Raw genomic sequence first — 14,237 nt, 5'->3', positions numbered from 1 at the left:
CCTCTACACAATGGCCTTTGTTTGGTGCTGTTGGCCCTTGGCTGCAAAGCTGGCTCCTAAGATGGCTTCTCATATTCTCCAGCCAACCATCCTCACCCCAGACCTTAACCCCATCAGAAACTGGAGAAGAGCAGGAAAAGGAGACTTTCCAAAGTGCATGCTTGCTAGATGTGTGGTCTCCAGCCCACCTCTCCAAGTTGGGGAGTCCTTTTGAGCCTCCACTGTTGTTTTTCCTAACCCTGGGAGTTGTATATACCTCATGTCATCACTGTTTTCAATTCAAATTCATCTTTAGTTGGCAGACAGCACTTGGAATTCATAGTTTAAGATTGGGGCCATTTTCAAATTTCAGTTGATGAAATTTCCTCTTACATTTTTGTTTGTCTTGGTCCCTTTCACCAGGTTTCAGAAAAGGAGTATTTTGCTATCTTACTGTTAAGTCATCATTTTTCCTTTTAGTCCCCAGTGTACTATTTCTTCCTTTTCCATAGAGGTTAAGTGACAGGGCAAGGAAATGGCTTAACTCTTCCTAAAGTAAAATCTCTTTTACGTCTCTCTTTGAGCAGTGAGGGAAGTGACGTTTTTTTCCTAAAATACATAGTAGAAAGCTCTGGGGTAGAGCTCAGGAGAACAAGATCCAATTTTTGAGGAAATGCTGGTTATGTGGCTCTAGGTGCTTTTTTTTTCCCTGTGCACTTAATTTTATACTCAAAATAGAAAAATATGATCTGTTCCACTTTTGCACTAGGCTGGGGAGAGAATGAAATGTATCCTTTGTGCTATCAGCAAGAGATATTAAACACAAGAAACTACTCATTACTACCTAGCAGAAAGAGGGGTCCTTAATTTCTAAATGAACCTTCCACCTTCTCTACCACCTCTCTACACAGAGACTAGGGCACCCACACTTTCCCAGTGGGGAACCTCACAGCCAGGTATAGGTATAGGCTGAGGCATTTCTTTTCTTTATGACATTGATAAAAAGAGACGGTTGATAACTGGTGTACAGTTAATGCATAGGTGTCAAAATCACACAAAGGTTTTACTGTACCCATCTTCTTTTTCCTATATAATGCTCCAGTTTCCTGATGTAATTTTAGTGGACGTAAAGCCAAACACCTTAAGTTTATATAACTAATTCCACTTGCATGAAAGTCAATAACTGACTGCTAGAACTTTGCCTCCTGGCAATCACAAATCCACACCGTGGGCAGGCAGATGGTTGGGCCCCACCCTGGATCAGGTGTGCCAGGTGAACTTTTTTAAAACTAAAATCTCAGGTCATCTGCCTGTGAGTTCATGGGCAGCATGCTGGGTCTGCTGGTAGCAGAAAGACTTTCATAACAATGGGCACACTCGGGCTTCCCTGGTGGCACAGTGGTGAAGAATCCGCCTGCCAATGCAGGGGACACAGGTTCGAGCCCTGGTCCAGGAAGATCCCACATGCCGCTGAGCACCTAAGCCCGTGCGCCACAACTACTGAGCCTGTGCTCTAGAGCCCGTGAGCCACAAGTACTGAGCCCGCGCACCACAACTACTGAGCCCACGCACAATTACTGAAGCCCGCATGCCTAGAGCCTGTGCTCTGCAACAAGAGAAACCACCACAATGAGAAGCCTGCCCACCGCAATGAAGAGTGGCCCCCACTCGCCGCAACTAGAGAAAGCCCGCAAGCAGCAACGAAGTCCCAACGCAGCCAAAAATAAATAAATAAATAAGTTAATTAAAATAATAAAAAAAAAACAATGGGCACACTCACTGATGACAAAGATTAAAGGTAAGGAGATCATGCCCAAACCTATCTGACGTCTTTGTAGAATTTAATATGGAGGTAGAATAAGGCTGACCAGTTGACCAAAAAATATGTAGAGCACCACCATATGATCGGCACCAGTTTAGATGTTTTAGAAATACAACACTGAGTCCCTGTTCTTAAGGAACCTGGGATTTAACTGAAAAGACTAGTATGCATATAATAACAAATCACATGAGACCTTAAATATTGACCCTTCTTCAGTAGTGATGTTGTTGGCTCTCCCAAACTATCTCTTTGTTCTAACCTATCCTCTCCTCAGTTTATTCCCACATCTCTTCCATACTTCCCTCATGGCCTCCTGTTTGAGATTCTCTACCCTAAAAGACAGTATCCTCCATTCTTTTTTTTTTTTTTAATATTTATTTATTTGGTTGCACCGGGTCTTAGTTGCTGCAGGCAGGCTCCTTAGTTGCGGCATGCGAACTCCTAGTTGCAGCATGGGTGTGGGATCTAGTTCCCTGACCAGGGATTGAACCTGGGCCCCTTGCATTGGAGTACCATCCACTGCGCCACCAGGGAAGTCCCAGTATCCTCCATTCTTGATCTACATAGTCAGCCTGGTGAACTGTCTATAACTGAGACTTCAACTACCATCAGTTTGCTGAAGAACCTCCGATTTGCAGATCCAACTGGATGCACACCTGCTGGTCCCCCAGACATGTCAAAGTCATACACCCAAACCTGCTTCCCCGCCAGTATTTCAAATCTTGGTGAATGGCGCCACCATCTACCCAGTCATCCAACCTGGAACCTCAGGAGTCATCTGTGACTGCTTCTCCTTTACTCCTCCATTCAACAGGTCACTGAACCAGTTAGTTCTTTCTCTCATTCTTTCTTTTATCCACTCCTCCTCTCCTTCCTCCTACTCAATGTCATTCTTACTTCAGGCACACATAATTTCTTGCCTGTGCTTGCAAACTCTCTGCCTTTGGTATCATCCTCTCATGCCCTGAAACTCTCCTCTCCAGCCACTCCCAATCTTTCATCTAACACACCAGTCATACCAGAACTACTTGTATTTCTCCATGTTTTCTCGCCTACACGTCTTCATGTGGTTTTTCGTGTATTTTTCATCTCTATAATCTTCATGTCCCTTTGCCTAGAACACTCTACTTTCTCCCTATTAATCTATTAAACTTCTGCTTATCCTTTAAAACTCACATAAGATATCGCTTCATCCAGGAAGTTCTTTCTGATACCCTCCTACCCAGAGTCTTATTCCCCACTTTATACTGGTATACAAATACTCTATTGCCAAAACAATATTTTAAAGACACGAAGTTCCTATTCATCTCAAACTGCATACAAAGGAGGAAAATACATTCTCATAAAAACTACAGGAAACAGACTTTACTGTAAACAGAGGTCAGTCTCTGTGTCCCCCTGTTCAGAACTGTGGCTCATACTGAAGTCACCCAGTGGGTGCTGCTATCAGCCACGTCTGCTGGGCAACATCCCTCCCTCACCCAAACTTTTACCATGCTTCAGGCAGGCAAAGGAGATGTTTTTCTTGTATTCACCTTTGGCTACTTCTTTAGGGCAGGATGAGCAACTGGATAAAAATACAGCATTCCTATGAAAACAACCTCTAAGATCTATGTCTCAGTTTATTGCTTTTGCTATGGTTAAATGTCTCCAGCTACCTGTGGACTGCTCCTCAGAGACATCAGGACAAGACTTGAAAGTTAACACAGACCTGTTTCCTTATCTATAAAATGATGAGCAGATGATCTCAAAGGATGCTCTTCCCACTAAAACATCATCTGGACTCATTCCCTGTCCTAAGCTGGCTCTCCCTGTGAATGTCCCCATTTCTGAGAATAGATAAAGTACATAAAGGGCGTAGCCAACAGACATTGCAGTTCATCATCCTGCCTCTGACAGAAGTGTTACAGGAAGGCTAAGTGGTGGTTAGGGGAATCTCCAATGTGTGCCCCTACATATTAGGAATGCGCCAATACTCTCTTCTCCCAATAATTCAATGCAGAACTTCAACTTGTGCTGTTTTCTCAAGCCTGTACCTATCATACTACCTTTTGGAGTACAGCATTTCCTTTCATGTCTTTTAAATTTATTTCTTTGAAGCCTCAAGGGGTACCTTTAATTCTAGTATTTCAAGATTCAGAGAACAAGTAGATATGGATCCCATCCATACCTTCAGAACACCTGTAATCTTCATACAAGTGTAAGACAATGCTCTTGGTGTTTGGCAGTTTTTGGTTACCTGGTGATGCCCACATTGGCCAAAATTGCTTATTTGCCAAAAATCACCATGGAGCTTGAATATTAGGTTTCTTTTGCTATAAGACCTTTCCATGTTTTTATAAAGTTGTTTCCATACTTAAATTGCCTGTTATGAGCGCTTAATGGCATCTCCAAATTTCACTGTCGCTTCTACGGAAAATTCTTCATTATAGTGACCTACAATCTGCACCTTTCTATCTACCACTGTTGAGGGGCTGAGTTTCTGGAATATGAGATGGTTCCTAGCTAACATTAATCCCAGAGTGAACAAGCTTCGTTCCTAACCCTTGTCCCGCCCGAGCCTGAGTTCGCAAAGACAAGTTCATCAAACCAGTTGAAGAAAGCACCTGTCCAGACGTGGAGGCTTTCCCTAACACAACCTCAACACCTCCAGAAACTGTTTGCAAGTGAATGCTTTCTTCTTTGGCCCTCTTCATGCCTAATACCACTGTTTTAGAAGGACTCATTTCTCAGCTAAACAACTTTAATCACAGTATGACATGGTGGTCCAGCTGCCTAGGTTCAAATCTCACTTCTACCATCCGCTAGCTCTATGACTTGGGTAAATCACTGAATCTAATTTTGCTTTCTTCATCACTCAAATGGAACTACTGACAGTACCCGCCTCATATAGATGTTACAGAGGATTAAATGAGGTAGTGACTACAAAGCACTTGGTACAGTGCCTGGAATAGGGCAAGTGTTTCATATTCTATTACTATTGTTGTGGTGGTTATTGCTATTCTCAGTAGCTTCCTAAGTGGTCTGCCACAAGATTATCACTCTTCACTCTTCTGTGCTACTTCTAGGAGGAGGTACTTTCAAAAATATTTCTTGATTATAAAATACATATGTCATTAGAGAAAATTCAGAAAACGTAATGAGGGAAAAGTCACCCACAGTCTGAACAGTGATACAACCACTGGTGGTATATTTCCTTCTAGTCTTTTCTCTATTTTTTTTAACCTAGGTGAGCTGATCATTTAACTACTCTTTGTGTCTGCTGTTTTCACTTCAGTGTTTTCCCATAATTTAACATTTAACAACACAAGGGGGGTTTGCTTCTAATTCTTTGTTTACATTAGATAGCATACAAATATTTTATCTGTATTACATATAAATAAAATACAAATGGGAGCAACAGATGATTGGTGGTGGTGGCTCACCTTACCTCTTGCCCACTGTTCCCGCCATCCACCTGCCTGCCAAGGCAACAGGTTGCCAGCATGGCCACACTGGGTTTCTCTGATGCTGACAGTCTACTGCCTGTGCTTTCTGCTCACTAGCTGAGACTTGTCCCCTCTGCTAGGGGGCTCCTCTGGCCTAAGGAATTCAGGAGAACACTGAGGGTCTGGGTCCACTGTGTGCTAGTGGCCTTACCTCATGCGAGCTTGCTCAGGTCTGCTCCTAGACGGTGCTCATAAATTCCTCAGTCTGGAGTGGCTACCTACTCACCTCTCCCCATCTGTGTTCATTACAGTTTTCAAAACCCAGCTCTGAATAGTTTCCTAAGTAAAGCATTACCCTCCATGATGACAGCCAAGCCTGGTATTTCAGAGCACTCTGACAGTTCAACCACTTCCGTATGACAGCACAGACACCTGGCAGATACCCGCTGATTGGGCGACTGGATATTTCATTGTTTGTGTTGTCTCTTCAAGCAAACCACAAAGTCCTTCAAAGATGAACCGTTTCTCTTAATTTTTATCTTATTGGTCACTAGGACTGGGCTAGGTAAACAATAAATGACTGATGAATAAAGTAACAGCCAACACTTTTCTCCCTTCATAATACATATGTTTTTACACCTTTCTCTTGCTTTTTTGCACTTGATAGGCTTGGTAACAGCTAAGCACTCTTACAGTTCTTCCTACATGCCAGTCACAGTCCTAAGGGCTTTATACATATTAACTAATTTAATCCTCAGATGAACCCTGGTGAAAGGGTACTATTAGCACTTTCATTTTAGGCATGAGGAAGTGATGGGATTAAAATTCAAATTAAATAAAAAACTAGCTTGACCAAACATAATATCTATATAATTGAATTCCACAATTAAAATATTTATTATGCATCAACTATGTCCTCAGCCCTATAAAAGAATATTTCCTACCCCGGAGGGGGAGAAAGAGCAAATGAGGCCCTAAACACAGGAAGATAGGCCAGACACATAAAAACACAAAGAGAGAAAGTGGGGCCCCAATTCCTATGATCAGAACAAGTCTCTCCCAAATGGTGGGAAATTAGGGGCATTCAAAGTCACATCATTATTAAACCCGGTAACGAAGAGGGTCAGCCCTCGGTGGAAACCACAATCTCAGAGCACGTCTGTGAGCCTTTGGCAGGATGCTGCACATCTGTTCCCCCCAGAGAGAAGCACTGGGGCCAACTTTTCCTTGTTCCCCAAGTGATTCTTTGTCACTGGCCCCACTGTCTTATACCCCAGGATTCTGGGGTAGCTGGAGCGGACAGGACAGCCCAGCTTCTCCTTACTGACTGGGGTACAACATCCCAACAAATCACACAATTGACCGGATATTAGTGTATTTAAACAAGCAGAGAAGACAGGCTTTTCATAAGACCTATTTGTGTGTCATAAAATCACAAGAATTCAACATGCTCAGCATCAGCATCGTGTGTTTTGCCAACATCTGCAACACACACATCTTTTATGGAATGCTTGGTAAGTAGCAGAGGACCACAGCTTAGAGTGGACCTGGAGTTTCCTGAGGCATCCACAACCTCCCTGGAGAGAGCTGACATCCCCAGGAACAGTCCTCAGAGGCCCGGGGCCCTACTTCTATTCCAGAAGACAAGGCTCAGAAACAGACCCAATTCCTCAGTGCTCTTACCCACACCATGGCTTCAACCATCACCTGAATGCTAACTACATCCAAACCCGTTAACTCAGAGCCCAACCTCCAATCTCTCAGCCCCTTCAAACTCAGTCGGTCCGAACAGAACTCGCCACTTCTCCACACGCGTGTTCTCAGTGCCCCCCACCACCAAGGCGGAGACCTGAGCGGTCTGCATCCCCATAGCCCCCCTCCTCAAAGGCCACTCACTCTGCAGCCTCTGCCCACCTACTCTTTCAGTACAGGCCCTTGTTATTTCTTGCCTGGCTCACAACAATACCTTTCTTACAGGCTCCCCCGCCAACCTTTCCTCCCCACCACAAGCCGGAATAGTCTTTCAGAAGCACAAGGTGATGACTGGTCATCACTTGCTTTAAAACCCTCAGGAGCCCACGATGTATTACCAGAGATCAAGTCAAACTCCCGACTGTGGCTCGCTGGGCCCCGCAAGATCTGGCCCCTGCCTGCCGCTCTAGCCACCTTTTGCTCATCTCCACACAGACTCCTCCCCTTTCGCTCCCCCAGAGCATAAGCCCTCTAAATTAGCACGACCCTGTCACAGCCACCGAGCCGTTGCCCAAGCTATTCCCTCTTCTCAGTATGTCTTCTTTCTACCCGACAGCCCCACCGGCCTCAGCACAAGCACCACCTCCCACGGGAAGGCTTCCACGATGCCTTCACCTCAATCTGTACGACAAAGCACCTCCACCGACACACAATACACCACACGGCATCACCATCAGTTTCCTTCAATGTCTTCTCCACTAGCCTGGAGCTCAATTCTGTGCCCATAGGCCCCGGTGCGGTGTCTGGCCCACAGTGAATATTTTCCAGATAAAAAACAGTGCCTAGAAATCCAAGCCTGCCAGGTCACATCCCCTTGCCCTTCCCTGACACCCAGGAGGACTTACCTACGCAATCACAGGTGGGGAACTCGGCCTGGGCTCTCTTGGCAGGTGTGTCCAGCAGACTCTTGGTGGGTGTGTCCAGGTACTTAAGAGGTGACTCCAGGAAGCCACTGAGGGTGGGTGTGAGTGGGTTCTCGGCCTTGGTGGGTGTGGCCTCCTGGCCTCCCTCCTCTGAATGGAAGCAGGTGGTTGAGAGCACAGTCACAGCCCCTGAAGATTCGATCTTGATTTGCTTGGGAGAGCGGGTAGCAAAAGGGCTCTCGGGGGCTGGGAGACAGGTTGGCTGGTTCTCGGGGTCCTGAATGGGCACAGACTGGGGGCCAGGAAGCCCAAAGTTATCCCCAAATTCAGCCTCAAACTGCCGGATGAGCTCTTCCAGCTTGTCATCGGCAGGGGGAAGAGGGCCAGCGGAGCCTGGCTGCAGGGTTGCCATGGGGCTGGGAGACCTCATTTCCTGAGTAGGGGCCAGCAGGCTGTCCCCGGAGGGACTAGGTGCAAATAGCGCAAGAGAAGGTTCTGGGGGCAGGGGGACAGCAGAGCCCTGTGAGGCAGGAACGGGGGCAGGTGGATGTGCCTGCACGTCCTCAGAGGCTGGGGACCTCAGCCCTTCCAGGATGATTTGCCGCAGAGGTGGGAAGAGGGGCTGTGCTTCCCGTGGCCTGGACTTCTTGATGTGAATGGACTTCCGGACACTGGGCTTGATCCCAGGGCCAGCTTTGTCTGTTCCCACGAGACCTCCAGCTGGTGCCAGGGGCTTCCTTTTCTTCTCCTTGGGTGGTCTGTCGGATGGCTGTGAGGCAGGTGAGCTGGGTGGTGCCCACCAGCCGGGAGGAGGCTCCGAGGGAGGGGGGAGGGAGGCATCGTGGGCCTGTTCCAGGAAGAGACTGCGCTTATGGTGGAGGTGCTGCTGCAGGGCCGTCTGGGCCTTCTGGTGGGAATCGGGCTCTGAGGACGGTGTGGGGGCCTCCCTTTGGAGAATGGGGGATGGGGAGGAAGAGGGTACCTCGACCTTGACCTTGGGCTTGCTGGGCAGGGCCTCGGGCCGCTTGAATACTGACTGGATGTAATCACTGGCGCTGCCCAACAACTGCTCCAGTTCAGCCATGGGATCAGGGCTTGGGCGGGGCATGGGCCAAGAGCTCCGGGGAGTTGCTGGTGGGGTGTCAGTGCCCCAGGCTTCAGGAAACTCTGTTCTAGGAGTTGCTGTAGGGAAGGCAGGGCTATCAGGAGCAAAGGATGGGTGCTCTTCAGGAGGGACCACAGGCCATGACGGAGCCCGGAGGTAGGACTGGGGAGATCTGAAAGGGGCAGGAGGGGACAAGGCCTCAGGAAGGGGGCAAGAAGCCTGGGAGGTGGCATGAGAAGGTTGGGGGAGGGCAGAGGAGAGTTGTGTGAGGGCCTCAATGGCAATGGCGGTCTGCAGGCTGATGTTTTTTTCCTTGGCGATACTCAGGGCACTCTGGGACAGGGGCAGGCCCTCCGGAGGAGGAGGTATATGAGGGACCTCAGAGCTGAGGAGTGGCCTGGTGATTGGCACCAGAAGACCAGCCTCACCAGAAGGCAGAGTCCCTGGGAGCCTGGGCCGTTCCTCCCCTCCCTCCACAACCACAGACTTGATCTTCCCCTCCAGCCACTCGAGGTAGTCAGGGCATTCTGGGCCATCGCAGTTGCAGTTGGGTGGTTTCATGCCATGCCGAGCGAGGGCCAGGGCCGTCTGCAGCGTGTCAAGGTCTTCGCTGCCAGCAGAGCAGCTCTCGGGCCCTGACCGGGGTCCCCTGCTGTTGTTCCCAGCTTCGCGACTCATCTCACGGTTGAAGGTTTCATAGAGCCGGGTGCTAAGGGCTCCATAAGAGGACACAGCTTCGGCCACAGCCGAAAAGGCCACCAGATCGTGGGCATCTTCCAGGCGAGCAGTATGAGCTGGTCCTGGGGTCACGTCCCAGTCGGGCTTCTGCTCTGCTCGCCAAGGACCCCCAGTGCCCAGCAAACTGGGTCCAGCAGGTTCTCTAGCACCATTGACTGGCGCCCCTGAGGCGCTTAGCTGCCGTGAGTCCCCATCGTACACTGGCCCTGAGTCCATCTGACCTGGAACAGGTCCATCAACTGGGCTGAGCTCTGAGCCTGTCTGAAGAAAGAGAGAGGAGGAGGAACAAAAGGGGAAAAGATGAGCCACAGTATTTGAAAAGCACTGTCCTGCACCACACCACTCAGAGGCACAACTAACCCTGCTTTCCTTGCAAACCCTCCCTGTCTCTGATAGAGCTTGAACCTCAGCTCATCTTCTCGCACCTCATGGCTCAGCTGGCTGCACTGCAGAAACAGAGAGCAGGTCTTTAAGAGCTCCTAACGCAGAATTCTGAATGTTGCTCAGACCCTTTTTGAGCCACACCGATGAAACTCCCCTGAAACCAGGCATTTGTTGAGGACACACAAAGAGGGCTTTAACTCACAATGACCAAAGTGACACCAGAACCTTTGTTTTTTGTCAGGAGGAAAAGAAAGCTAACTAAGCATCCGTGTAACAATGCACCAGAAGTGCGAAGGCTGTGTGTGAACGGGCAGGGAAGGAGCAGCTTGGACTAACGAATTCAGCCTGGACAAGGAATCAGTCATGGCTTCTCAGGGGAAGGAACCCACAGTTCTTTTCTCTGCCCATTACTGTCCTCGCTTAAGCTCAGAGAGCTGACAAGACAACATTCCCACCTAGCCCTAGGCCTGAGGAAACTCTGATCATCCAATACAGTGTGTGTTTAGCCCCACGCCAAGCCAGTCACGCCAATGACAAGTGAGGTGCTGCTTGGAAGAAGAGCCAAGCTTCCCAGGAACCACCATTATTCATCTAATGTCCACCCAAAGCACACTGAAGGGGGAGAGCACAAGAGGAAGTGGGCCCAGAGTCCAGTCCAGCAAGTTAAAAGGTAATACGAGGCAGATCTGAGTTTGCAAGAATTCATCCCACCGGAAAGGAAAGACCTTCCTTACAGCAGAATGCCAATGAAAAATACAGAAGGACATAGAAGGATTTAGAAACTCATCATGGATGCTACGAATAGCAGGTGAAAGCTTGATGAAGCACAGGATATATACATGGCCTCAAAACATCTCTTCAGGGCTTCCCTGGTGGTGCAGTGGTTGAGAGTCCGCCTGCTGATGCAGGGGACACGGGTTCATGCCCTGGTCCGGGAAGATCCCACATGCCGCAGAGCGGCTGGGCCCGTGAGCCATGGCCGCTGGGCCTGCGCATCTGGAGCCTGTGCTTCGCAACGGGAGAGGCCACAACAGTGAGAGGCCCGCGTACCGCAAAAAAAAACCCAAAAAAACAACACGAAAGACATCTCTTCAAAAATAACTTAAATACAACAGCAACTTTATAGTGGAGAAGTAAATCTGGCTGACACCACCTTTACCAAATGATCAAAGTTATCATCATCACCAATATTGGGAAAAAACCAACATCATGTGTCTCTTGATATGATAACATTGAGAAGGGGAATATAACATCACTCACACAGACGTGCAGCCAGAACATATAACCTTAAATCTAATCATAGGAAACGTCAGATAAACTGAAACTAAAGGGTATGCTAGAAAACACCTGGATTGTTCTCTCCAAAAATTTCAAAGACAAGAAAAACAAACATCTCTCCCAGCTGACACGAGACTAAAGAGACAGCAAAATGCATGCTCATGGGTTAGATCTTGGAGTGGGGGGAAATAGCTATAAAGTACATCATTGGGACAACTGATGAAATTTGAATATGGATGTGGATAAGATCATATCACATCAATCTCTGTGTTCTGGACATGGATGACTATACTATGGTTATGTAAAAGAATGTCCTTGTCCTTAGAACACATACACTGAAGCATTTAAGGATAAAGGGTATCTCCAACTTAATCTCAAATGGCTCAGGAAAAAAGTATATGCATATATAAAAAATATATTCACATAGAGAAAATGATAAAGCAAATACGGCAAAATGTAAACAATTTTGGGTATACAGGAGTCCCAGGTACTCTTCTTTAACCTTTTCTATAAGTTTTTAAATTCTATCAAAATAAAAAGTTAAAAGAGAAATTAGGGGACTTCCCTGGTGGCGCAGTGGTTAAGAATACGCCTGCCAATGCAGCAGACGTGGGTTCGATCCCTGGTCCGGAAAGATCCCACATGCAGCGGAGCAACTAAGCCCTGCGCCACAACTACTGAGCCTGCGCTCTAGAGCCTGTGAGCCACAACTACTGAAGCCCGCGCACCTAGAGCCCATGCTCCGCAACAAGAGAAGCCACTGCGATGAGAAGCCCGTGCACCGCAACTAAGAGTAGCCCCCGCTGGCCACAACTAGAGAAAGCCCGCGTGCAGCAACAAAGACCCAATGCAGCCAAAAATAAATAAACAAAACAAATAAATTTTTTAAAAAGACCTGTAAAAAAGAAATTAGTCCCTCAGGTAGAACATACAGTATATTAAACAGATGGTTAAATGATACTAGTCCCCAGATTGTCAAACGTGGCCATCATGGGCTCCAAAGCGGTAGCGGGGAGCTGGGATTTGGGACAGGCCTCTGGGAGATGAGCAGAGGCCCCAGCCTGTGGTTTCCATCTCATTCTCATCACTGCAATTCTGGCCACTAAGGACCCTCATGCTTTTCCAACATGCTTTTCTGAGCTTTGCACACGCAGTTCTCATTGCCTGGAATGCCCTTCCCAGCTTCTGTGAGGTCTCTTTGGCTTATCCCCTCAAGCATCAGCTCAATGTCACCTCCTCTCTGACCTGGTTCGCAGATTGACCGATGCTCCTTCCCCTAGGCTCCCACAGCACCTTAAACGTGCCTCTATTAGCACTTATCACCTGCCAAGCAGCTGCCTCCCCCCACCAGATGGTAGTTCCTTCAGCACAAGAGCCCAATCGTAATGACTTCTGTGCCTCCCGCCCAGTCCACCGTCCGTCTGCCCCACAGGCCATGGAATACGCCAGCCTCTCCCTGACGCTGGTGGAAGACTACTATCTTTCAGAACTACAAACTAGGAACAAATACCTTTCCTCCAGGAATGTGGCTGATCACCCAGTTCTCCCTTCCTTCCTTCTTTGAAACCTAAACTAACGTGGCTGCAAAGGCTACAAAATCTGAAGTGATCAAATTTTACATGTTTACATGTTTATGTATAAAAGACAGAAGAAGCAGGCATAAACAAGAAGAAACATGAGAGAGTAGCATGGATTTACAAAAACAGTGTCAGGAAGGCTAATGCTGCATGAGCTGAGGCTTCCCCAAATGGTCAAGACAACTAAAAGGATTTTTTTTTTTTCCTGCGGTACGCGGGCCTCTCACTGTTGCGGCCTCTCCCGTTACGGAGCACAGGCTCTGGACGCGCAGGCTCAGCGGCCATGGCTCACGGGCCCAGCCGCTCCGCGGCACGTGGGATCTTCCCGGACCGGGGCACGAACCCGTGTCCCCTGCATCGGCAGGCGGACTCTCAACCACTGCACCACCAGGGAAGCCCTAAAAGGATTTTTAAAAGTTATTTTTGGTGTGTGAGTAAGAAGAACAAGGAAGGGCTAGGCCCGCTCTTGTGCCTGTGAATCCCCTGGGAAGGAAAATGCTCTTCAGACCAAAGAGAAAAGAAAAGGAAGAGTAGATACAGATAAGAGGAAAGTGAAACCAAGCTGGGTGGGAGACTTTAAGAAACTCTAAATTCCAGTTTTCCCAGCCAAGGGATCCCACTGACACATTCCTCACACCTGCCAGTGATCCTGGAAGAAACTTGCCGTCAGGAGAAGGTGCCAACAACAGGTGAGAAAAGAGCAAGTATCACCCCCAACTTTGGGAACACTGGGTGAGTTCAGTCCGTGTGAGAGCCCTGAGTGGGTAACCAAAGGGACCTCAAGGAGTCAGGTTCAATGAAGGCCATCAACCCATCAACACACAACTAATCTTAGTGCTTTGTGTTGTGTGGTCACGGGACCAGGAGGTAAGGATGTCACAAACTCAAGGGCTGCAGGTCAAATCTGCCACAAAACAAATCTGTTTTGTTTGGCTTTTATGTTTGTTTTGCCAATGTTAAAAAAAAAAATCAAATTTCACATGAAACCCAGATTTTCTTGAAGGTCCACACTCCTGCCCGGCAACCTCGTCTACAACTGAGCACTGACTACTGCTCCAGCTCACCCCCCGCCACATCATTTGCACTGCCTTCTTGAAACCCAGGCCAGGAGTCAGGGATTATTTATTAATTGCCTGAATTAATTATCACTTCATTCATTTGTATTCCTTGCCAAGGCCCTGGGTTTGCGAATCAGGTTGCAGACACTGAAGTTCCACAAGGCTGGCTGTGACCCCTTTGAGGGACAGCTATGGAAAATGACAGGCTGAATGGGCTGGCTCACCAATGGCTGAATGGCCATGCCCCACTCAG

The 14,237-nt window shown here is 47.9% G+C and overlaps 1 protein-coding gene across 2 annotated transcripts in view; it reads right to left on the bottom strand.

Moving 5' to 3' along the window:
• Positions 1-14,237, bottom strand: part of TET3 (tet methylcytosine dioxygenase 3) — a gene marked incomplete at both ends in the record, with an annotated part of 106,766 nt that overhangs the window by 43,294 nt on the left and 49,235 nt on the right. For both annotated transcript variants that reach the window (XM_082852287.1, XM_082852288.1), the window contains one exon: positions 7,827-9,948. In XM_082852287.1, the coding sequence (XP_082708413.1) occupies positions 7,827-9,948 (2,122 nt within the window). The remainder of the gene's footprint in view (positions 1-7,826; positions 9,949-14,237) is intronic.

This window comes from Leucopleurus acutus, assembly GCF_964270905.1.
Source record: "Leucopleurus acutus genome assembly, chromosome: 12".
Taxonomy (NCBI): Eukaryota; Metazoa; Chordata; class Mammalia; order Artiodactyla; family Delphinidae; genus Leucopleurus; species Leucopleurus acutus.
This window is presented reverse-complemented; position numbering and strand designations above follow the sequence as displayed.